Below are 23911 nucleotides of genomic sequence, written 5' to 3'. Positions count from 1 at the left end.
TTCAGTATCTCGCGGAAAAGAGATTTTCCCCGAGCGTAAGACTTACGCAGTACGAGAGTACCTCTCGTAAGAGAACATGGTGTATGAATCTAGTTCTATAGTACCATATTCCCACTGACACTTTACATACCGGTATATGTAAAAGTTTAATTTCAACTACAATACCTTTCCAAAGACTCACAACCTCATTATTGTGTATACATTGTATACATTTTGAGTTACAAGATTTTTACCCACTGTGCCACGTTTTTAATGTTTTTAGTTAAGGAAAACCTCTGGTGCGCTGTTTATACAAGTCAAGCCACAGCAGAGAGGTCTTCAGAGACTTGTTTTATGCTATATAACAGAGTATAATATAACATGTATGGTGACTCTTAGATCTTCTTAACAGAGCACACATAGGCTAGACCTGATTCTCTGCACATTTACATTCTCTGAAGGTAAAGTGATGGTAATGTCAGATCGTATCACAGAAGGTATTTCTGGTAATGCAATTTCATGTACATTTATATTGTTAAACTGACTAAATAATTCATATTCACATGATGTATTAAACATTGTGGCTACAATTATACAAAGCTGATAAGCATGAAAGCAGTTGGTTACACTTTAAGGTTAAATTTGAAGGTGTCCTTGTTACAATGCAGTGGTGCAGAGTTATATTAATTAACTAAATGTACTTACTGTAGGGTTAGAGTTAGGATTAAGAATAGTTGTAGGGTTAGTTGCGTGTACTTATGCAAAATTTATAGTTATTACTATATTAACTGTAGCATGTAGCATGTAGCATATGTAACAAGGACACCGTAAAATAATATGTTACCAAACAATCTTTTTTTTAGGTAAAAATCTCTTTTTCATCAGGTCTTCTTTCATCCTCAGGTCAATGAATCCATCCTTTGCTTAACGAAAAATGGAAAATGAAACATATTTTTACTTGATGTTGTTTGAAAATATTGGGTACATAAAATATGCTTTCTTCAGTTTGGGAATTATTTTATACTGTGCTATTATATTCTTGAATGCCTTTATAATTATTGCAATTTGTCTGGAAATGACTTTACACCTGCCCATGTACATTCTGATTTCATGTTTGTCCATCAACTCTGTGTTTGGAACAGCTGCTTTTTTCCCAAGGTTACTGACAGACTTGCTGTCTGATACATACTTGGTGTACCGTGAAGCATGCCTCTTACAGGCTTTTGTCATTTATTCATATGCATCAAATTAAAATACAATATTAATGTTAATGGCATTTGACAGATATGTAGCAATCTGTAAACCTTTACAATACAACAGCATAATGACTCCCAGGATTTTATCTGTTTTAATAGCTATAAGCTGTATTTATCCAATGCTTTGTATTGGTATTGCTGGTATTTTAAATACCAGACTGATTATGTGTGGTAACAAACTGTGGAAAGTGTATCTTCACAACTGGGAAATTGTCAAGCTGTCTTGTGCAAACACTATTATTATTAATGTTTTTGGCTTTTTCATAGTGTTCACAACTCTTATCATGCCTTTAAGTTTTATATTATATTCCTATGTTAAAATTATTATCATTTGTACAAAAAGTTCACCAGAGTTCAGGAGAAAAGCATATCAAACTTGTATTCCACACATAGTGATCCTTTTAAATTTCTCTATTGCTATTTTTTGTGAGGTCACTTTGAGTCGGGTCACAACTTTGGATCTCCCCCTAGGCCTGTCAATTATTCTTTCACTGCAGTTTCTTATTGTACCACCCATCCTGAACCCTCTTGTTTATGGTTTAAATTTTCCTGAAATTCGGAAAAAAATTATATGTATTATAAAAGCAGGATTGGATTTCTCAAAAGCATCGTGAGCTAAGTTTATCGTGGTGACCATTGGTGGCAATGGTTCTACGGTCTACTTAGGCTTATGATGCTTTTGGGAAACACAACCCAGAATGTTTATGATATACAGCCAAAAAAAATCATTGTTTAATCAAACATTGTTTTATCTCTTCTCATGCTTATAATGATAGATATTACATGTTATGAGTTTTAGCCTGTACATTTAAGACAGCCAGTGCCAAGAAATCTTTGCCACAACTATATATTTATTACAGGCCTAAACATATAATGTATTATTTAATCTGGTTAAATGAGCAAATACTGTTACTGCATTCCTGACATGGGTCAGGCAGACTCTTAGTCACCTCTCAGATAACGAATACAGACATTGCCTGTAACATTAATACCAGAATAAATACACTTAATTTAAGAAAATAATATGTGTTGTAGGATTTGAGAGCGAACCAAACACAAATGAATCTTCCAGGTGATTTGTTCAAACATAACTCCACACAGAACTCAACATTCCAGACCCCAAATCACCAATCCAGAGCCATAAAATCCAGGCTCCAGCCAGTCTACTATGCTAAGAACTTTATAGGCAACTAAAGCAACTAAAGGAAGAACGTTGTCAATGTTAGATGGTTTTGAAAAGACTGATTGGTTCAGAGATGGCACCGTTTAGAGCTCGATCAAGATAACAGCAGAAGTTGCTCGAGCCCACGACAGATACACAAAACAGACCTCCATCTCCTTAAGGACCTCTGAATGACTCAGAGTTCAAATCTCTTCAAACCAGAGAGAACTGAGACTTTAACTACAAAATTACATAAAATCATCTCAAAACAATTCTTGATGGACTTATAATCAAACATTGTTCAACTACATAATTCTATATTGTGTCTACATCCTATATGTGTGTCCCATATAAGTCATGTAATGGTTATAACTGTTTGATGTTTGAATGAAAGTGTGTCTTGTTTCCTATCAGTATGATCGTATGTTCTTGATCCAAAAGATGGCTTGATTGAAATCTGTGTAAAATGTTTCGTATTCTTATAATACTAATGATGTCTAAACTGTGGCCTCTGTTCTCTCTGCTAGAGCTTGGAGAGTAAGGAGACCACAGATAAGCATGATTTACGATAAGAAGTGAAGAGAACGCCACCTCCTAAATAAAGCCAGTGTCTAATTGGTCAGATCTCTTCCAGGAGGTTAGACAAACATTTGAGTTTAAAATCTTAGCACCCGAACAAAGCTTTGGTTAGGAAGAACAAAGGCAAAGGGCAGAGGAAGAAAAGGTAGATTCAAAACCATCAGAAGCCATGATGGAGTAATAGACTAGTAACCATGTAGACGAGCAGACAAAATAACCCAAATCAAGATCAGAAGAACATGGGTTAAACAGCTTCATTCAAGCCATCTAACTACTCTCGTCTCAATTTTCTTTCTTTTCTTAGTTTTCCTTTCTTTTCCGTTGTGAGTCTCGGTTCTAAGTTAAGTTTTGCGGCAAAGTTTCGGTCCACGATTCGACTGCAAAGCCTGCTTTCCAGCTTCAAAGACTTTCCATTCATCCGCCAGCACACCACGTGATTGGCCGCCCCAGACATCTATCTCAGGCAAGAGGAAATGCCAGCCAAAGGACCGGGAAACCCCTTTTTACAATGACAAAAGGGAATCCCAGACTCTTAAGCTGAACTGGTGCATTGATATATATTTAATAACCCGCCTAAGAAAAGATAGAAGGGTTAAATTAATGATTGATGGTTCGTTCAGGTCATGTCTTATAAGTGCATATAGAAACTTGGGATTTCATCATCTTACTATTAAAACTCATTCTTTCCTCACTCTCTTTCTTTCTGCAACCCGTATGAATGTGTGTGCGTGTGTTTGTGTTAGATATTAGTTTTATGTGTTAGAATAACCAATAAAGTCTTGTTTGTATTTTAAAGAGAAGTGTTACTTGTGTTATGTGCTTACGAATTTAATGTCTTAAACTGCTGATCTAAGTTACCTTGCTAATAAATAGTGTTTCACTATAGTTTGTATATTTATATCCGCTGCAGAGCTGATAGTTGCGGCCGGTTCAAATGAACCCTGTACGAGTCATTTGCTCGGCCATAATAAGTGATTCTTTCGAATTCCCTATAAATGAATTAATAATTCCTTTTGAGCTAAATTGACCTGTCAGAATGACTAAATGATCTTACATTTCCCTAGTTGTTATATGATAAAAGAGGAGGGAATTGTAAAATCCACCTCTTCATATTTACTCTTTCCCCACCCACTGACAGAATTTTCTGTAATTTATGATACAACGCTTCCCCACCATTGACTGAATTTTACATAAATTATAATATTCTGTGATTTTAAATCAGTACCAGATTTACAAAACAGGGCAAATTAGAGTAAGAGCGCAACTCCAAAACAGCGCCGATGGGAGTGGAAAGTTCAGCGCGTGATCTACTGACGACGCGCTAATTAAAGAACAGACGCAGCCAAATCATTTCTATAATGACTAATGCAATCTACCAAGAGCAGTTAGCATCTGGTTTAATTTATGATTTTTGGGGGGGCAATAAATAATGACGCAAATACCCGTAAATAGACTTGCTGTAACGTTTTGGTTCATGTCAGTCATGTTTCATCATGTGATTCCCTGTTAGTCATGTGATCCCGCCATGTGTTCCCTTTCAGTCGAGAACGTCGGACGTAGTCGACGTCGACTGAATGGGATCTCGCTAGGGAGCCAATCTACTTCGAGCATGCGAGCACGAGCAAATTAAATTTGGCGTACGTGATTTGCATCACACACTCCGCCCGTGCAGAGCGGGTATAAATACGGAAGTGGATGCACGCAGTAGTTGCTTTTTGCTTCAGAGCCGTTCGAATGGTATCTCTGAAGAGTGTTGTTTGTAAGGACCACCCATTGGTCCAACGACGGAATCCAATGGTGGGCGAAGGAATAATGCATGTATGTCTTTTAAGCGCTCCAGTGAAGTTCACTTCATTTATTGGAATTTAGTTTCAATATTACTTTAGCTCCACGCTTAATCTGACTCCAATTTCAAATGATAATCAAATTTAGATTGTGTTTCTGATTAGAAAATAATCATAAATATTGATTATGAATTAATTTAGGTCTTTGATTATTCTGAGCATCTCATAATTTCAAATATTCGTTCATTAAGGACCCAGTGTCACTTTGAGACGTCACGTCGAGAATGGGCGCTCACGATCACAAACTAGCCAGTCCTGAAATAGTCAGAGGATACAGTGCAACTATTTTACCCTAAGCGGCCGCTCACTGCTGACTCATAACAAAGGTGTAATTATTTTTAATAGTTTTGAGCTTGCAACGTGCTAAGTCAGTGATAGTCAGAAATTGGAAGGTCTCCCTATGATGTGCCCCATGCTCCATTCATAGTGCCTTCGGTTTGAAATATCCTGGACAGAGATTTGCGGAAACACCAGACTGCACTTTAATCTACTGGAAATAATGATTTCTGAAAAATGCAGAATGAATCAAGATGTAACATTTATTTGTCAGGTAAAAATGTATCATGCCAATTACACAAGTAAATGATTAAAAGCCAATTCAGAAATAATAAATACATGACATAATTTACTCAAAGATGACTCTAAAAGTAAGCAATGCATTCCTGACAGAGACACACTGTGGTGTGTGAGTGTTTTCCAACAGGCGCCATGTGGGATGGGTGATCAGAGGATTAGGGCTGGGTGAAAATATCGATTCATCAATGCATTGCAATTATTTGTTTCTCAATTCAATATCGATTCATCAAATCCTATGAATCGATTCAGCCCGCCGGCCAGTGGCGGCGCTGTGGGCAACACTTTAGTGAGAGCGTTCAGCGTTGTACAAGCAGGCGGCTGCAGAAGTGAGTCAAATCTGTCTCCCCATTTTAAAATGACCAACTTTACAGCAGAAAAAAACATGTTTACTGCCTGGATCTCTATGTGGCTTTGGTCTATACAGCTAATTTTGCCCTTCATAACAACTGTGAGGGGGGTGAATGTTTTTATAACTCATCCGTTTAGTTGATATTCCCGCTGTCAATGCTAGCCATTTGTCTGCTGTTACTAGCTGTCACTTGACCTCAGCAAATTTTAGCTGCTGAACTTGCTTTCTCTGCAGTGTTTTGTGCTTTTTTTCTGGATTATTTCATACAATTTAATACACCCATTAACGTTACTTCGCCCACGGCTTAGGATTCCGTCGTTGTCGTCGAGTATCGTTCGAGAGAACAACCAGCGCTGTATTTCAGTTGTTTTCCTCTGTGAACATGCACTAATGGATGTCTGACAATTTCGTTGCTTTTTGGAGTTTTCAGATTTAAAAACGTCAATAAAGGCCCGTTCGTTCTGCTCTCACGGAACAGATAGATTATAATATGCTACCGTCAGATGAAATCATGCAGGCGTCGGCGCTTTCTCCGTCCATGCAATAAATGCACATCCTTGAATAAGTGCGGATTTTCTAGCGCATTTACTTGAACTTCATAGGCAATATATCGATGGTTTAACCCATTTGAGAGGCGGCCAAAATCAGAATTTAAAATGGACTGAATAAGCTCTCTGCGAACTTGACGAGCGATGCCGCGCTGACATGTATGCACAAATCACCACACACACTCTCTCAGAGTAATATTATGTTACTGCATAATACATTTTCAACTAGCAGAATAGTACAGAATCACGATACACAGTCTCACTTGTAGCCATGTCTTTTAACTATCATAATATTTCGAAGGGCAAAAATAGGAACTTTTAATTGGCAGTGTTATTTATTGTGTTGACAAAATAGCACTTTGTAATGTTATAATATCTATGGTTGCACTTTTTTTTATGAGTATGCACATTTTGTGCTTATGTTTACATTTATTTTATAACTTGAATGTATAGGAAGAAAGAAATCTTTCTACTAACAGTTACATGCACTTTAGTGGTGTTAATAAAGCACCTGTTTGTTACAGTTGTGTTTTGTATTCAACACATGTACAATATTGTACAGTTTGTTCTGCTAAATAAACCATGACAGGAAACATACTGGGGTCAATTTGTTCTTAAACATTAATACTGCACACATTATTTAAAAATATACTCAGGTACTTAATTACTTGTGTATTTACTAATTATTGAATCGATATCGAAGCTAATAAATCAATATCGAATCGAATCGAAATCGAATCGAATCGAAGCCTCAAGAATCGAAATCGAATCGAATTGTGAAATTCCTAACAATACCCAGCCCTACAGAGGATCATAGTGAGGCTTCCCCGCCCGGTTACCAAACCCTGTGGGCCCCTCACTCCTCTATCACATCATAGCCGGTGGAGCCCCGTTGAGCGTGCTAGTCCCTCTGTAATGGACCGACCAGCAGTTTCATTCGGGCTTCTCCAGGGGACAGGATGCCGATTGCAGGGTGAGCTGACCTCTGGAAATGATGACTCGGCTGCGTTATTTCCCTCAGGGAGTGTAACGTTGCCCAAGCCAGATCCAGAAACATCAGCTATGCTGAATTGGGCCGCCAAGGCTGTCGGGCTCGACTGGAATCTTCCACCGTGTCCCGAACAGTCTCGGTTAGGTGATTGGTATCTCGGGACGGGCCGCGCTGGTTCTCAGCTCGCCGCCCCAGTGCCTTTCCTTCCGAAATGCATGGAGAGCTTACCAGGTTGTAGACAGCACCTTTCTCTGTCAAGAACTGCCTGAATAAGTTTTTCCCCCCTCACTACCCTTGACGGAGGAGTGGTGAAGGGTTGCAAGGCTGTCCCTCCAATGGACGCGGCCCTTTTTGGACGCGGCCCCTCGTCTCCTGTGAAAAGCCTGTGGGCAAGCTGCCTCCTCTTGCGTGTCGTGGCGCTGCCAGGGCACTCATGGACATGCACGAGGGTAGTCCAGACCGAGCGCTCATAGGTGAGCTCCGCACCGCATCTGACCTCGCCCTCTGGGGCATGAGTGTCATGGCGTGCGTGATCGGTCTGGCGATGTCCACTTCAGTGGTCCAGGAGCGCCATCGTTGGCTCAGCCTGGTCGTATGGCGGATGCGGAAAAGGTTCGGTTCCTGGTCTTCCCAATTTCCCAGGTTGGGCCGGTCGGCGACGCGGCGGAGAACTGCGCCCAACAGTTTTCTGCCGCCCAAGCGCAGACGGAGGCTATCCTGCACATCCTGCCCCGGCGGCCCTCTGCTGCCACCTCGCCGCCGGTGGCAGTTCCTCCGCCTGCTCGTCGCCGAGGGTGTTCGCCTGTCGCCACTCTACTGGGCCTCCGCAGCAGCCTCCAGCCAGGCCTCAGCATAGAGCCAGCCGCAGTACGGACGCCCAGCCCGCTCTAGGTGCTGCCAAGCCAGGTGGCAAGCGACAGCGAAAGCATTCCTGAGTGGGCCGCTCAGGGATGGAGGAGGAGGGTGCTTTGGAGTTGGTCATCCACTCCCTCCCCCCGGTTGAGGGCCGGGTGGAGTCTTTGTTTGTGTGTGTGTCTGTTCCACCGCTGGCTCCCAAAACGGAGCAGGCGGTACCCACACTTCAAAGAAGAGTAAATTCCTCTGTTCCTGGGCCCCAAGAGGGCAAGTCTGACAGTGTGCGACCCTGGGAAGCCTTGCACCCCTCAGCCCCCTCTTGTTCGCCAGCTGGCAGCTGGGTGCGTTCGAGGACCCGGTAATCCGCCTTCTCATGCATCCCCTGCCACCCAGTGGAGTCAGGTAAGTGTTGCACCGCACACTTCGGATCCCTGTTCTCCACCTCGCTGCCCCAACTCGGGTACGTCTGTGGTCCCTGGCCCCTGGTCCGGTTTTGTTGAAGTCTAGAAAAATGCTTCCAACCGATGCCCAGCTTGGCCCCATTCGTTAGCTTCAGACCCGGTTTGCAATTCATTTTGCTCGGCTTCCGCCCAGGCTCAGTGATATTCATCATACCTAGGTGTTGAGCAGAAATGCTCCTAAAATTATTTTTTAGTGAGATCCTTCACACCTAGGTGTTGAGCAGAGCTCCTGTCCTGTGTGTGTGCACCGCAGTCCTACTGGCGAAGGACGCGTGCTAGCCGTTCCCTCAGCCAGTATGGAGTTTGGCTTCGAGCCTGCACTTCATTGTACCCTTATCATGTGGTGGGTCACAACAATCTTGGGTCTGTGCCAACTGATACAGGCCCTTTTTCGAAAGCCTCCGTTCACTTGTTTACACAGAGTTGCATTTTCAATGCCCTGTCCCCAAGCTTGGTCTGCAGCGTTCGGGTTAAAAACGTATAAAAACTTAGTTAAAAACTTGGACTCTTCAGTATAAGCACTCATCAGTTGACTAGAAGACCCAAGTTCAATCCCAGCCTCAGACACCCATCACAGCAAGACTGAACCATGGTAGTGGACCCAGCAGAAGATGCCACACCTACCTCTAATGTTAATTGTATTCTAGCTGTGCTGCCTGGCCAAGCTTCCACCATTCACAGACATGAGCAGATCCTATCTGAGATCTTACAACGCTTAAGTGAGCAGACTGCGTCTCAAGCCTCTCCAGTTTTAACCACCCAAACTTTGCCAGCTTACAGACCCACACCTCCATTGACTGGCCTTCTACCTGAGCCAAGACTGCCTGCACCAGAGAGGTATGACAGGAGGCTTTATCACTCAGTGTACTCTAGCATTCGGATTACAACCTAACAGCTTTCCCACAGAGAACAGCAAAGGGGCATACCTCATCACTCTCCTCTCTGGAAAGGCGCTGGACTGGGCTACGGCCTTGTGGGAACAACATTCCCCACTTACTGACAGTTGTGATCTGTTTGTTGCAGAAATGGGGAGGGTCTTCCATCACCCTACCAGTGGGGGAGAGGTTGACCACAGGCTGCTTCAGATATCCCAAGGAGTGTGGCAGAGTTATCAGTTGAGTCCCGCACATTAACCTCAGAGAGCGATTGGGACCAAGAAGCCCTGGATGCAACGTTTCACTGTGCCCCGTCCCCTGAAAGATGAAAGAGGGACTCAAGCAGCTCTTCACTTCCATCTCAAGCACCCATTCTGACTTTTCCAGATCCCGAGTTGCCCTTTGTAGTGGAGGTGAATGCTTCGGACGTCGGGGTAGGAGCGATCTTGTCGCAGAGAGCAAGGAATGATCACAAACTTCATCACTCACGTCGACTTTCCCCAGCTGAGAGGAATTATGACATTGGTAACCGGGAGCTGTTGGCGGTGAAGTTGGCACTTGAAGAGTGGAGACAGTGGCTGGAGGGTGCCAAACACCCATTCCTTATCTGGACGGATCACAGGAACCTCACCTACATCCGGTAGTTCACTTCCTGGAGGAGGGGATCTTGTAATGACTCTCCCAGCCTCTAGTTGGCGCTGACCTGTAATGATTCTCCCAGCTACTAGGTGGCCCCAGCTTCTGTAGAATTCATTGTGTTGCTACTCATTAGTATTTGATTTCTCCCAGCTGTGGGGCTCATTAGCTTCTTTGTTTTGCACTAAATCAGAGCCCGTCTACGGAGAGCCTTGGCACTTCCTATTAAGCCCCATTGTATCGATCTTGGTTGCAGTTCCATTAGAATTCCACTGGAGGTGATCGCGGGCGAGTGCAGACTGAATGGGAGTCTATGGGGCTAGACTGCTAAATGTGTCTCTTTCACCCGATTGCCGTTGAGAAATCTCAAATTTGATTGTAGGTTTTGCCAGTTCAACATGGGTTATAGGTCGAAAATTGAATGAACGAGTACTTATGTCCTTTCGATTTCTTACAGGTTGAGTTGTTGTTGCCCATAACACGCTAGCATTCTGCTAATGAACGCTGATTGGTCAGTGAAGGACTGATTACGACCAGAGATACCGCTTGATGGCATCGTGGCATCCGAAGCAGGACCAGAAACAAACAAAACAAAAACTCATCTAGCAGGTGTATTTACCTGTGTCAGCTGTGTTGTCGATGCCTCGAGAGAAAAGAAAGTGCAGAGCGCGAAAGCACCAACGCGACTGAAGGATTGCCGTAAAGCAGTATCTCTGGTCGTACGATGTGTACTGCACGGGTCTCAAGCTGTCTGGCGGACATCTCCACATGGATGAAGGAACACCACCTGCAGCTCAACCTGGCAAAGACTGAGCTTCTCGTCCTCCCTGCCAATCCGTCTCTACAGCACGACTTCACCATCCAGCTAGAGTCATCATTAATCACCCCATCAAGATCGGTCAGAAATCTTGGAGTAACGTTTGATGACCAGCTGACCTTCACAGATCACATTTCAAAGACAGCTCGATCATGCAGGTTTGCACTGCACAACATCAGGAAGATCAGGCCTTTCCTAACTGAGCATGCAACACAACTTATCGTCCAGGCCCTGGTCATCTCTAGGCTTGACTACTGCAATGCCCTTCTGGCTGGACTCCCAGCATGTGCAACCAAACCCCTACAGATGATCCAGAATGCTGCAGCTCGTCTTGTCTTCAACGAGCCCAAGAGGGCCCACGTCACTCCTCTGTTCATCTCTCTGCACTGGCTACCTCTAGCTGCTCGCATCAAGTTCAAGGCACTGACGCTTGCTTACAGAACTATCACAGGCTCAGCTCCCTCCTACTTTCACTCACTCCTACGAGTCTACATCCCTACCAGACACCTACGATCGGTCAACGAGCGACGTCTCGTGGTTCCATCACAGAAAGCCACAAAATCACTTTCCAGGACATTCTCATTTACAGTTCCATGCTGGTGGAACGCTCTCCCCACCCTCATCCGGAATGCAGAATCCCTGACAACATTCAAAAAACAGCTGAAAACCAATCTCTTCCGTGAGCACTTAACCTTATAGAAAAAAAAAAAAAAAAAAAAAAAAAAAAATCCTTTCCCTTTGAAACATCACTTATCAGGCTTATGCTACTCTGAATAATACCTGAACTTCGTATTTTGAGCACTTCCTGCGTTGTTGTTGCTTTTGCCTCTTTATGATGACTCGCTGAACTTAGTCCTAATTTGTAAGTCGCTTTGGATAAGGGCGTCTGCTAAATGACTAAATGTAAATGTAAATGTAAATGTATGACGTCATTGACACTTTAAAAGACTTTTTAAAGCAAATAAGTGACTCTAAAAAATCTAATACCCAGCAATGTGTAATTTCTTTGCATCTCCTTTCGAATACAACATTCAAATTACTAGACAAAAAATTATATCCTGAGAAAAGTGGATTTTGATGGGTATAGCGCCATAGACCTCCATTCATTCTGCACTCGCCTGCGAGCGCCCCCGCATGGACAGAGACGTGTTACTGCAGCCAGTCCAGAAACCGGAAGTAAGCAGAGAGTGCCAATTCTCTTCCTATTAGACATTCTCTGACTATATAAGCATGCCTCTTTCTTTCAGTTGTGTTTAGTCTTGAGCCTACTATGTTTGTATTTTTCTTGGCAAGAAAGCTAAGTCTGTTGTATTTTTGGATTTACCTTTTGCTCATCTTTTCCGTTTTGTTGTACTTTTAAACTTGGACTCTTCAGTAAAAGCACTTTTTGTTCTGTCATCTAAGCCTGCAAGTTATTCTTCTGCTCTTGGGTCCATCTGCTGTTTGTCATCCAAAAGAGATAGAAGCATTGCTAAATAATATGGCAAATAAGGTAAACATCAAACATTAAACAGTATAGAAATCAAAATTGCCTAACGTTACCGAATGAAATGTTGACCTAGGAAGAGTTATAGGACTGTGAAGCTTTAGGGGTGTTTATGGACTCGATCTACTCCATCTATGTTTTGATAATCGTTCTGAATCCAATATGTCATGAAGCTCCATCCCATTTTTTTTTAGCAGAAGCTCTGTTCTTTCTTTTGATATATTGCAGGTTCAGACATTCATACCACAAAATACTCTGGGGGCCATGAATGTTTTGTGATAATGATAAAAAAAATTAAAAAAATAAAATGCTAGTGATGAAAGAGTTAATCATTATTATTTTCAGTGGAAAGTTTGGAAAGCAGAATTGTTAATTATGCTAATAATGCTAATATGCTCTATTTATTTATGTGTTACATATATGCTTTTAATGTATGTGTTTAGTGAAATCAAACTTCAGAGGACTTGAGAGGCCACAACAGGCCTCCTGAGACGTGTTAGATACTATAAAAACAGTAGCATACACTGGTGACTCCACAGTCCATCTAAATCAGAACACAAATAGAGTCCATTACCTGCCATTTTAATGAAGATGCAATGATGGGCATTTCAGAGTATATAATAGAAGGTATTTCTAATAATGTTTGTGGTGTTAAAAACAACAACAGTTTTTCTTTGACTGTGTTGAATTATTGCTGTGCTAAACCATTCATTTAACTGAATGATTATTATATTACTAATCAGACTTAAGACGTTACAGTTAGGGTCACATTACATGGTATAAGACACTGTGGCTAAACATTCTAAGATGAATGTTTGTGTGTTTATTTATTTATGGTGTAAAAACATATGAACTTTGTTTGCTCTCTTCCTCAGGTCAATGAAAGTTTTCCTTGTGTAAGGAAAATGGAAAATGGAACATATTTTTACTTCATGTTGTTTGAAAATCTTGGGTGCATAAGATATGCTTTCTTCACTTTGGGGTTTATTTTTTACTGTGCTGTCATATACTTGAATGTTCTTATTGTTCTTGTAATAATTATGGAGAAGACATTGCACAAGCCCATGTACATTTTGATGTCATGCTTGTCCATCAACTCTGTATATGGTACAGCTGGCTTTTTCCCAAGGTTATTGACAGACCTGCTCTATGATGCACATATAATCTCCTTTGAAGCATGTATCATACAGAGTTTTGTCATTTACTCATATGCAGCTTTTGAACTTACAATATTGATGTTAATGGCATTTGATAGGTTTGTTGCAATCAGTAAACCTTTGCATTACAACAACATAATTACCACACGGTTTCTAACTTTTCTAATAGTTATAGCCTGGCTTTATCCAATTACTTTTGTTGGTATTAGTGGTCTTTTGACTGCAAGGTTGACAATCTGTGGTAACAAATTGCTAAAGGTGTACTGCCACAACTATGAAATTGTCAAACTCTCATGTGTGAACATTACTATTAATAATATGTATGGCCTGATTGTAACTATCACAACAATTTTTATCCCTTTGAGTTGTATACTGTATACCTATGTCAGAATTATTATAATTTGTCAAAGAAGCACACGAGAGTTCAGGAGCAAAGCATATAAAACTTGTATTCCACACATGGTGATCCTTTTAAATTTCTCAGTTGCACTTTTTTGTGAGCTCACTTTGAGTCGATTTATGAATGGGGAGCTTCCTATAGCGCTGAGTGTGATCATTTCACTTGAATTTATTGTTATACCACCCTTTGTAAACCCTATTGTTTATGGTCTAAACTTTCCTGATATCCGCAAAAAAATTAGGCATCTTATAAAAGCCTCCAAATAGCCTGCTTTGTTTCTGTTGTAATACTGTAAAACAGAAAACCAAGTTTGAAGAAATTTAACCCATTTGTGGCCAAATTTTTCTGAATGGTTCCATGCATATAGTTGTGTTAATAGTGTCCTATGTGAACATGTTCTGCATTTATTTTCCCCAGGTTTTTTTCTTTTTTTTTCTTTTCTTGAAAATCGTATTTGAATGTGCGGTAACTATAGTTGCTGGTGGGCAAATATGTTGTATGCATCCCCTCAATGTCAAATATGAATAGGAGGAGAACATTTGGCATCTATCTCAAAATAACTGCTTTCAACAGATCAATCTTTATTCATAAACAAATTGATTATGTATAAAAGTTGATGCAAAAACATTTGATGCAAACCCAAAAAAGCTGCATCTATCTTATAATCTCTTGAATATGAAAACACAACGAACAACAAATCCATTTTTTTTTTTTTTTTGCTGTTCAGGGTCTTTTTGACCCACATTTCTAACTTTCATTCATGGGGATAACATGGATAATTTGACATGGTTTAGTGAAAGATTTTTGCCCATCTTTTGTAAAATGTAGTTTTAAAAGTAACAAATTATCACTTTAACCAGTAGATGGCTGCAGAGCTCCACTATTTACTATTTGACTAACTGAAATACATATTTTCACAAGGTTTTCCAGTTGTATTCATATCTACATATTATGAAATCACAATTATAACAATAAAAGTGACTTTTTGTCAAAGTTTAGGCATTTTTTGTACTGGAAAAATAATCTGTTTTTCAATAATGTTATATTATGACTAGAATGAAATGAATTTTGTCAATGGACAAAATTCATCCTCAAAATCAGAAACAATAGAATCATATGGGAAACGGATGTTTGAAATAAATGATGAACTCTAAAGACTCCAACTTTTCTCTTTGTAACATCCTGATCAGGTTTGATTCTAATCATAATGTAACATTATTGAAAAACTGATTTTTTTTTTTTTTGTATAAAAACTGCTAAACTTTGACAAAAAGTAACTTCTATTGTTATAATTGTGATTTCATAATTTGTAGATATGAATCTAACTGGAAGAACTTGTGAAAAGATGTCTTTTAGTTTTAAACTTTTAGTATGTTTAGAGCTCTGCAGCCATCTACTGGTTAAAGTGATATATATATATATATATATATTTTTTTTTTTTTTTTACCTTTAAAACTGCATTTTCCAAAATATGGGAAAAAATCTTACACTAAATCATGTCAAATTATCCATGTTATACATGAATGAAATTTGGAAATGTGGGCATTTTATAAGTTTTAAATGTTATTTCTTTTTCTTTTTCTTTTCTTTTATAAAAACCTATTTAAAAAAATATTTTAAATTTTTTTAATATAAATTTGATGGAGTAAAAATGTCCAAATGTGGAGTAAAAACATTAATAAACAGAGTAAAAATACATTTGTTAATATATATATATATATATATATGGGGTCTCTGAGATATGTACTTGTTGATATATGTATAGTTGTATGTACAACTATAGTTGCCATTTGGACTTTTGACTAAGTATACAAAAAACTATAGATCTCTTGTAAGATTTGTTTTGTTTGGATGATTCTAGAGACCTTCATGATTATGTATATATATATATATATATATATATATATATATATATATATATATATATATATATATATATGTCAATAAAAAAAAAAACTTATTAGTAACATGAAAATGACCTTTCTTTGGGAGAGTTTGCCTTAGCCTTGCTTCCTGGAAGTAGGGATAGGAAGTTGACAGCCTCATGTGACAGGAAGCAAGTGAATACCTATTTTTTTTTTCTTGAAATCCTTTATTTGGTTATTTGCTCGCATGTCATTGAGACATAGAACAAGGATAACATCTAGAAAAATACTTTGAAAAGGTAAATGACAACTATACACTGCGGCAACTTTAGTTAAGCCGGTGGGCTTAAAGATAATTGTTCAATCAAGTAGTCACTCGCCTTCTAGTTGTGAATGATTGCTAAATGTGATAGTTTTCACCTTTCTGAATTCTATACAGCTTTCCTTTGACCTCCTCAGTAAATACATTTTTGTGAAAAATGGTATAAGGGTTTTAGAAACACAATCAGAGATTATCTTTCTTAATTGACTGAATAAAGGGGCCATCCATATCATATGAGCTCAGATTAATAACTTTATATATAGAATATAAACTTCCATAAAATCTTGTAAAAATGATAGACTATTAGTGTCAGTAATTCTTTATAATTGTATTGTTTAAAAATAATAAGAATAAAATAACTGTCTTTTTTAAACTGGTGTAAATTTTACATTTTGTTATTCTGCATGCAAAGCATTACATTGTCAGACTGAACCTGGCTTATTTTTATACATAACGATTTAGAAATCAGTTTTGAGAGGTTCAAACAATAGCTGTCAACATACTTTATATCGAGTAATTACAAAATCGTGATATTTGGTGTAGTTATATCTGTTGTTAATAGAAATAATAATAATAAAAGTGATTCAATGCCAGAATACTAACACTATTCTGTTTATAACCAGTTTGCAAAGATGAAACCAGTGTAACATGTATGTTCTGTTTCTATTCAGTTTTTAGCCCTATTTTAACGATCTGAAACGCAAGTGTCAAGCGCAAAGCGCAAGTAACTTTGTGGGCGGGTCTTGGGTGCTGTTGCAATTTTCCCGGCGGGATAAATGCCTCTTGCGCCCGGCGCAAATCTAAAAGAGGTTGGTCTGAAGTAGCTTCATTATTCATAGGTGTGGTTTGGGCGTAACGTGAAATAAACCAATCAGAGCGACATCTCACATTCCCTTTAAGAGCAGGCGCGCTTGTTCTAAAGCGGATTCCTATTATAACGGCGGATTTGCCAGGCGCGCGCCAGGAGCGGTTCACAGCCAAGGAGACCGACGTTCTCGTCAGGGACATTGGGGATGGAGAAACCCACCCATATTAACTTCGGTTAAACAGGCATATGATAATTTGGGTAAATGTGTAAGCTAGATGTATGCTTTTATAATAACTTGTCTGTCTATCTATCTATCATCTATCTATCTATCTATCTATCTATCTATCTATCTATCTATCTATCTATCTATCTATCTATCTATCTATATATCTATCTATCTATCTATCTATCTATCTATCTATCTATCTATCTATCTATCTATCTATCGTAATAATGTATGATTTGCAAAAACGAAAACTGCTGCTTCTGTGTAGATCAAGCATGCGCCCTTAAAATAGCATATGAATAACATGCGCAACGCGCCACTGACTTTAAAAATTTTTTTCCTCGTTAGTGGCGCAATTGTTTTCTAAACCTGCAAAATAGCATGAAGGAACGTTTGCGCCGGAACACGCCTCCTCTTTGCGCTGAACCGCCCCCGGGAGCGCAAGTGTATTTCCTAACTTACCGACGTGCTTCTGTGGAGGGAAAAGTCCGCTTTGCGCGGGTGCAAAATAGGAATGATACATGCTTCGGTGTACAAAGTCAATTGCGCTGGGTGCAAGATAGGGCCCTTAGTGTTTCTGTGTGGCTCAGTTCTTCAATTAATTTGTCTCCATAATCATTAAGTTAAGCAGGTGTCTTGTGTTAAGTTAATGATCTCAGTGTGTGTAGAAAAAAATAATAAAAATCTACTATCTCAAAACACCTGTTCGTCATTTAGTTTGTTATATTTAAGTTCCTCTTTAGTTCTTATTCTCTGTTGGGTATTGGTCTTGTGTTACATTCTGTCAAGTTGCCTTCTCATCAGTGGATTAGCTGGGGTTTTTTTTATAAACAAATATTTCAGATCTTTGCCTTCGTCAGTGTCTTTGACGAAGGCAAAAAGCCCTTTGTATAGTCAGTCTTTATCTCCTGTTTATAAAAAATAAGTATTCTTAGAGTGCAGACCTTTTTTTTTGCATTTTTGTAGGGATATAGGTCTCAGCACCTATTTAGCTGGTAGAGCGCGGTGAGTGTTTTGGTTTCCACAAATAATCTTATATAGGTCTGTTTTATTTGTTTCATTGTTCCGTAAAAGCAAGTGGCATGCAATAATTTGGTCATGTATGAATCAAATAAAAAATGTAGTTCTCACTCTCTGTGCTATCCGTGACAGAGTATAAGAGTTTTATACTGTAAAATATTTATTAAGATCTTTCTTAAGATTTTATAGTGAGATAATTCCCAAGTTCCCATTTAAAAAGGAATTGTCTCGGGTTACAAATATAACCATGGTTCCCTGAGAAGGGGAACGAGACACTGCGACTGGAAGACGCTATCATCGTGCCCGACGTCTGAACCACGTGTCTAAACACGACAATCTCAATGGCGCATGACATCATTGCAGATGCGACTGGGAGTAAAAGATGGCACCTGTAGTAGCCTACACGTCCTCAACTTTTTTGTGTGAAGGAGACGTGGGTGGGCATACCTGAGGCATGGCAATAAGACACAGTGTATCGTTCTCCTTCTCAGGGAACGAAAAGGACAAGATCCCTTTCAAATGGGAACTCGCACTGCATCTTGAAGACGATATGTGGAACAAATGCTGAGGGGAGTGACTGCCACATCAGCTGTTTTGAAGCACTACCACAATGAGCAGAAACTTAATGACTCAACTGCCGGAGTCAAACAACTCCCCTAAAGGCGGGCGTACACGGTGCGATTTTTGCTGTTTTCCGAGCTCGCAGATGATCGCGTGGAAATCGGTGATGCTCGCATGGTCAAGGCTCGCAGCGTGTGAGAGGAATTACGAGCCGAGCAGAGCACGTTAAGAGCACCTCCCGATAATTTTTAAACATGTTTTAAAAATTCGAGGAGTCAGCCCGATTTTCACCAGCGTATAGGCTGTCCCCATTGCCAAATCATACACAACCACGTCACAGGCTAGATCGATGGGGCTATAGCTCAGTGGCAGCAACCATACAGCGTGTGCATACACTGTCACACACACTGTCTCTCTCTCTCTCTCTCTCTCTCTCTCTCTCTCTCTCTCTCTCTCTCTCTCTCTCTCTCTCTTTATGTTGTTTGTGTTGAACAAATCGTTTGCACACACATTTCTGTCATTTTTCTATCTGAAGCTATAGTTGCTTGCAACTTTGAAAGCTCCGGTCTCTGTGTTTAGCGCGAAAGCTCACGTGATTGCCGCCGGCTCCGGATAAAATTTGTGCAGGACAGTCGTGCCGTGTACCAGCTGCTTTGAAGCGATTATCAAGTTTACTGACTCGTAACGTGTGTAATATCTCATGACCTCCCGAGTGTCCGAACTCGCACCGTGTACGCCCACCTTAACTCCGATGTACCGGATGACTGTAAGTGACAAAAATTCCAATACCCAATATCCATTGGTCAATACCCATTCATGGTTCCGGACTAAATGAAGTATGAAGAAATGATTTTCACAGGAAAACAAAACATTTAAATATGCCATTTTGATGAACAAAGATCAATTTTAAGGGATGAAATTATTGACTACAGGGGAACTTTAATATTTTATACAGATACAGCAGATGTTGGTCACCAGCATAAGCTATGTTTTGCACGCTGGGACCAGCATGGGGTGCTGGTTGCTGGTTTGCCGGACACCAGCATGGGAAGCGGGTGTGCTGGTGGACCAGTATAAAGTATATTTTGCATGCTGGGACCTGGGACCATTACACTACAAGTAATGATTGACTATTATTGGTGAAACCTGCAGTTAACAAGCAGAATCGTGGTGGTGCAGTTAACAAGCAGGGGGTGGTAGTGGTGCAATGGATAAGACACATGCCTTTGGTGTGAGAGACCTGGGTTCGAATCCACTGTGAGACACCAATGTGTCCCTGAGCAAGACACTTAACCCCTAGTTGCTCCAGAGCCGTGCGACCTCTGACATATATAGCAATTGTAAGTCGCTTTGGATAAAAGCGTCAGCTAAATGAATAAATGTAAAAAAAAAATGACATCCCCAAGTCAAAAATTTCAAGTGACCGATAACATCTACATTTTTCAATTAGTCTGACGTATTATTTCTCATTGAGCCAATGTTAACATTTGACTATTGCAACAAGAATTTAACTTGGGCCAATTGAAAAATTTAGATGTTATCGGTCACTTGAAATTTTTGATTTGGGAGGGTTAGAATTTTTTTACAGTGAACAAGAACAGAAAAAAAGAGAAGAGACAAGCAGATAGCACAACAACTACAACTGACTCACAGCCACACAGACAATAAATCAGCAAATAAAATCAATAATATCTCACCAGAGAATGCTTAAACAAAAAAAAAAAAAACATTATCATGTTTACTTATTATGAACACGTTTTGCTTTATTTATTTCATATGGTACATTTACAAAAGTTGTTGAAGTCTGTTTGAAGTCACCATTATGGTGATTTGTATCCCTTTAGTTGGGTACTTGGCCATGGACTTTGGTTAAATTAATTATCTTTCAGCAATTGTTAAAAGTGCATGCTATCACTATTGTCTACAATATTTCATGTACTGACTGTAATGACACACATTTTACAATGTGTAGTTTTTTGGAATCAGTGACTGACAGCTGGAGTTTGACACATGTGAGTTCTCAAATGAGCATGAAAGTGTTTTAAAAAAAAACAACTTTCCATTTTGAACTTGCATTATCAAGTTATTATTAAAGGTAGGGTAGGCAAAGAGGCTAGCAATAGCAAGATCCCACCGTCCCTTCAGAGCATCGCCAAACCTAAAACACATGAACACACAGCCATAACAGAGTCTGAAAAGCGTCACCATGAGATAGCGTTAAATTAACTCATGTCTCAAAGCACATAACATATTATGTTTTATTAACAAAGTTCTGGAAGAGCATGTTCAGATAATCTGCCTGTTTTGACACGGCCCTAGAGGCCAACCTTAACTTCTCTGTGCTCTTTGTTCCAGTTCCGCCTGATCTGCCCTGGTGGTTTTCAGCCCTGTCTTCAGTCCCATCAGCTCCGCCCTGATCACCTTCCCTGTCAGCTCTGCCCTGATCACCTGCCCTGTCAGCTCTGCTCTGATCACCTTCCCTGTCAGCTCTGCCCTGATCACCTGTCCTGTCAGCTCTGCCTTGGCCACCTGCCCTGTTGGCTCTAGCTGCTCCGCCATGGCTCCTTGACCTACCTCAGTCTCTAGCCCTGTTTCCACTCCACGGACCTGGCCCTCTCCCTGTTCCGCCTCTGCTCCACCTCTTTCCTGGACTTATGGTTGTGTTTGGAGCACCTCGAAGCCACTCCTTTGAGAGGGCCTATGATGTGATTACCCACTGAAGTTTCCAGGATATCCACCAGAGGGCACTCCTCCCCAGACCATTGTCATTCCACCATGAACTACATTTCCCAGAGTAATTTGCCCAGACTCATAATCCCTGATTAGTTTCAGCTGTTTCTCATTTACCCTTGTTAATTCTGTCTATATAAACCTGGTTAACTCATTTTGATATAATGTAAGTGCGAACTAGTGAATACAATAATAATGAACTTAAACAATTTAAATAGCTCTGACTTGTACCACCTGACTGCTGCAGATTCATTTCACCATTAATAATGTTGCCATAGAAACTCATAATTCCGAGTCTGAGGATGTGAACAGTTGCAAGTAGAACGTTACAGGTTGCCATCTCTTAATTACAGTAATTATGACATGGTGTGAAATCATAATCATAACTCATAAACTCAATGTCTTGGTTCAGGAGGAACTGTTTGCGGTGCTCAGTGCCTCTACAACTCTGTATATCCTCATGCACTGATGACATGTGATGTCTGCATGAGCAGGGTGCGCAGAGGTATGGAAATACATAGGAAATACATACCGTACACCCGATGTTCTTTCATAAGAGGTATTTTCATAATAATAATGTATATTATTAATGAGCATAATGAGCATAGCGCACTAACATTATCGAAACATTAGCTATCCTGATTCAACAGTGATGAACGTCAAAGTGCGGCTTGACATTAATACAGAGTTCACACTGTACGATTTTCAAACTCATCAGATCACTGTTCTTTTCACACTGCATGACTATCTGGGGTAGCATTCAGTCGCTGCTGATTGCATATCGCACGATGGATCGGTGACAGGGGGTTTTACATTGCATGACTTTACAATAGGAAGAATCACAGACAACTCTGTCTGGTCCGCAAACTACATTTCACATCCAAACACATGCGAGAAGTGATAAGGAAATGACGCAAGATCATGCGTGCGTGAGACCGGAGTTCTTGCGGGAGACCGGAATTGTTATTAGGGACTGTTCGTTTTTTATTTAAGGGGCTACCGGAGGAGTTTTGAGATCTATAGTCAAAATATACTTGACCCTCCCTTCGCCAGCAATACATTTTTCTATGACCCTCCAAAATGATTGTGAAAAAAGGCATGACCCTCCCCGATAATTTATTGATTACTTCTGTACTGGTTTGCACTTGGCAAAGATGTTCAGATATATCTATGCCTAGTAGACCTACACCAAACATTCATTAAAAAGGGTCCTGTATAGGGCTGTACAGTGCGACATATATCTACGAAAAGATTGGTCTGTGCGATGAATAAATGTACCACTGTAGCACGCGTGCGATACAGTTTTGTAAACTCCGTTACTTGTGTCTGTTTTCAGACATAACAGTCGTTTTATACTTGTGCTTATGCGATATCACGATTTTTGATCGTGGATGATTTAATGTCTCCACGATCTGCTTTTGAAGAAATATGTATTGTGCTACAGCGCACATTCTATCAGCTGCAGTTCTGGAGCCTCAAGCTTGGTTTATACTCGCCGCGGCCGCACGAGCGTGATGGTGCGCAAGGGCCCATTTCGTTTGGCGGTGTGCACGGCAGATTTCGTAACTGTGCGCGTGGCTCCGCATACAAAGATGCACGACTCTGGCCGAGCATATACGTCTCATCACACCGGCACCCAGTTTGTGCATAATATTAGTTGCTTAAAGGGATAGTTCACTTTGAAATTAAATTTTGGTATGTTTTAGCTTACCTCAAGGGCATCCAAGATGTAGGTGTCTTTGTTTCCGCAGTAGTTTCAATTTTGATATTTTTAGGTCAAACCGTTCTTGTCTGTCAGTCATATAATGCAGGTCTATGGTCACCACCTCAAAGAGCATGCACAGTGAAGTCCAAATTAAACAATTCCCCATCGCAAGTACACATTGATGGCCTAAGACACGAAACGAGCGGTTTGTGTGAGAAAACGAACAGTATTTATATCGTTTTTATATCGGAAGTGATCTCTCAACAATGAGTGACGTACACGCACGAGAGATCACTTACGGCGCTTGCACAGACTAAGTCAGAACGCGCGCACACGTCACACACCAGGAAGCGCGTGCGCCCTCAGATCACTTGGTTGTGTACAAGAGGTAAAAACGATATAAATACTGTCCGTTTTCTCACACAAACCGCTCGTTTCGTGTCTTAGGCCATCAATGTGTACTTACGATGGGGAATTGTTTAATTTGGACTTCTCTGTGCATGCTCTTTGAGGTGGTGACCATAGACCTGCATTATATGACTGACAGACAAGAACGGTTTGACCTAAAAATATCAAAATTGAAACTACTGCGAAAACAAAGACACCTACATCTTGGATGCCCTTGAGGTAAGCTAAAACATACGAACATTTTATTTCAAAGTGAACTATCCCTTTAAATTTACAAAATGAGCCTACTATAGCA

At 40.3% G+C, this 23911-nt stretch overlaps 2 protein-coding genes and 1 pseudogene across 3 annotated transcripts in view; 2 read left to right on the top strand and 1 right to left on the bottom strand.

The window, feature by feature from the left end:
• The first annotated feature begins 913 nt into the window (after positions 1–913).
• On the top strand, positions 914–1849 carry LOC309506574 (olfactory receptor 51I2-like; annotated as a pseudogene). The gene has a single exon. The product of its transcript is annotated as an olfactory receptor 51I2-like (transcript).
• Positions 1850–3164: 1315 nt separating this feature from the next.
• Positions 3165–23911, bottom strand: part of LOC309506716 (uncharacterized protein) — a 32737-nt gene continuing 11990 nt past the window's right edge. The window contains exon 2 of the mRNA XM_082180650.1: positions 3165–3257. The gene's annotated coding sequence lies outside the window, so the exon portion shown is untranslated. The remainder of the gene's footprint in view (positions 3258–23911) is intronic.
• Positions 13320–23911, top strand: part of LOC309506573 (olfactory receptor 6N2-like) — a gene marked incomplete at both ends in the record, with an annotated part of 52511 nt that continues 41919 nt past the window's right edge. Inside the window, one exon of the mRNA XM_082180416.1 lies at positions 13320–13610. Within this exon, the coding sequence (XP_082036542.1) occupies positions 13320–13610 (291 nt within the window). The remainder of the gene's footprint in view (positions 13611–23911) is intronic.

This window comes from Leuciscus leuciscus, assembly GCF_965113295.1.
Source record: "Leuciscus leuciscus genome assembly, chromosome: 9".
Lineage (NCBI taxonomy): Eukaryota > Metazoa > Chordata > Actinopteri > Cypriniformes > Leuciscidae > Leuciscus > Leuciscus leuciscus.
The sequence above is the reverse complement of the archived record's forward strand: the minus strand, read 5'-3'. Positions and strand labels throughout refer to the sequence as shown.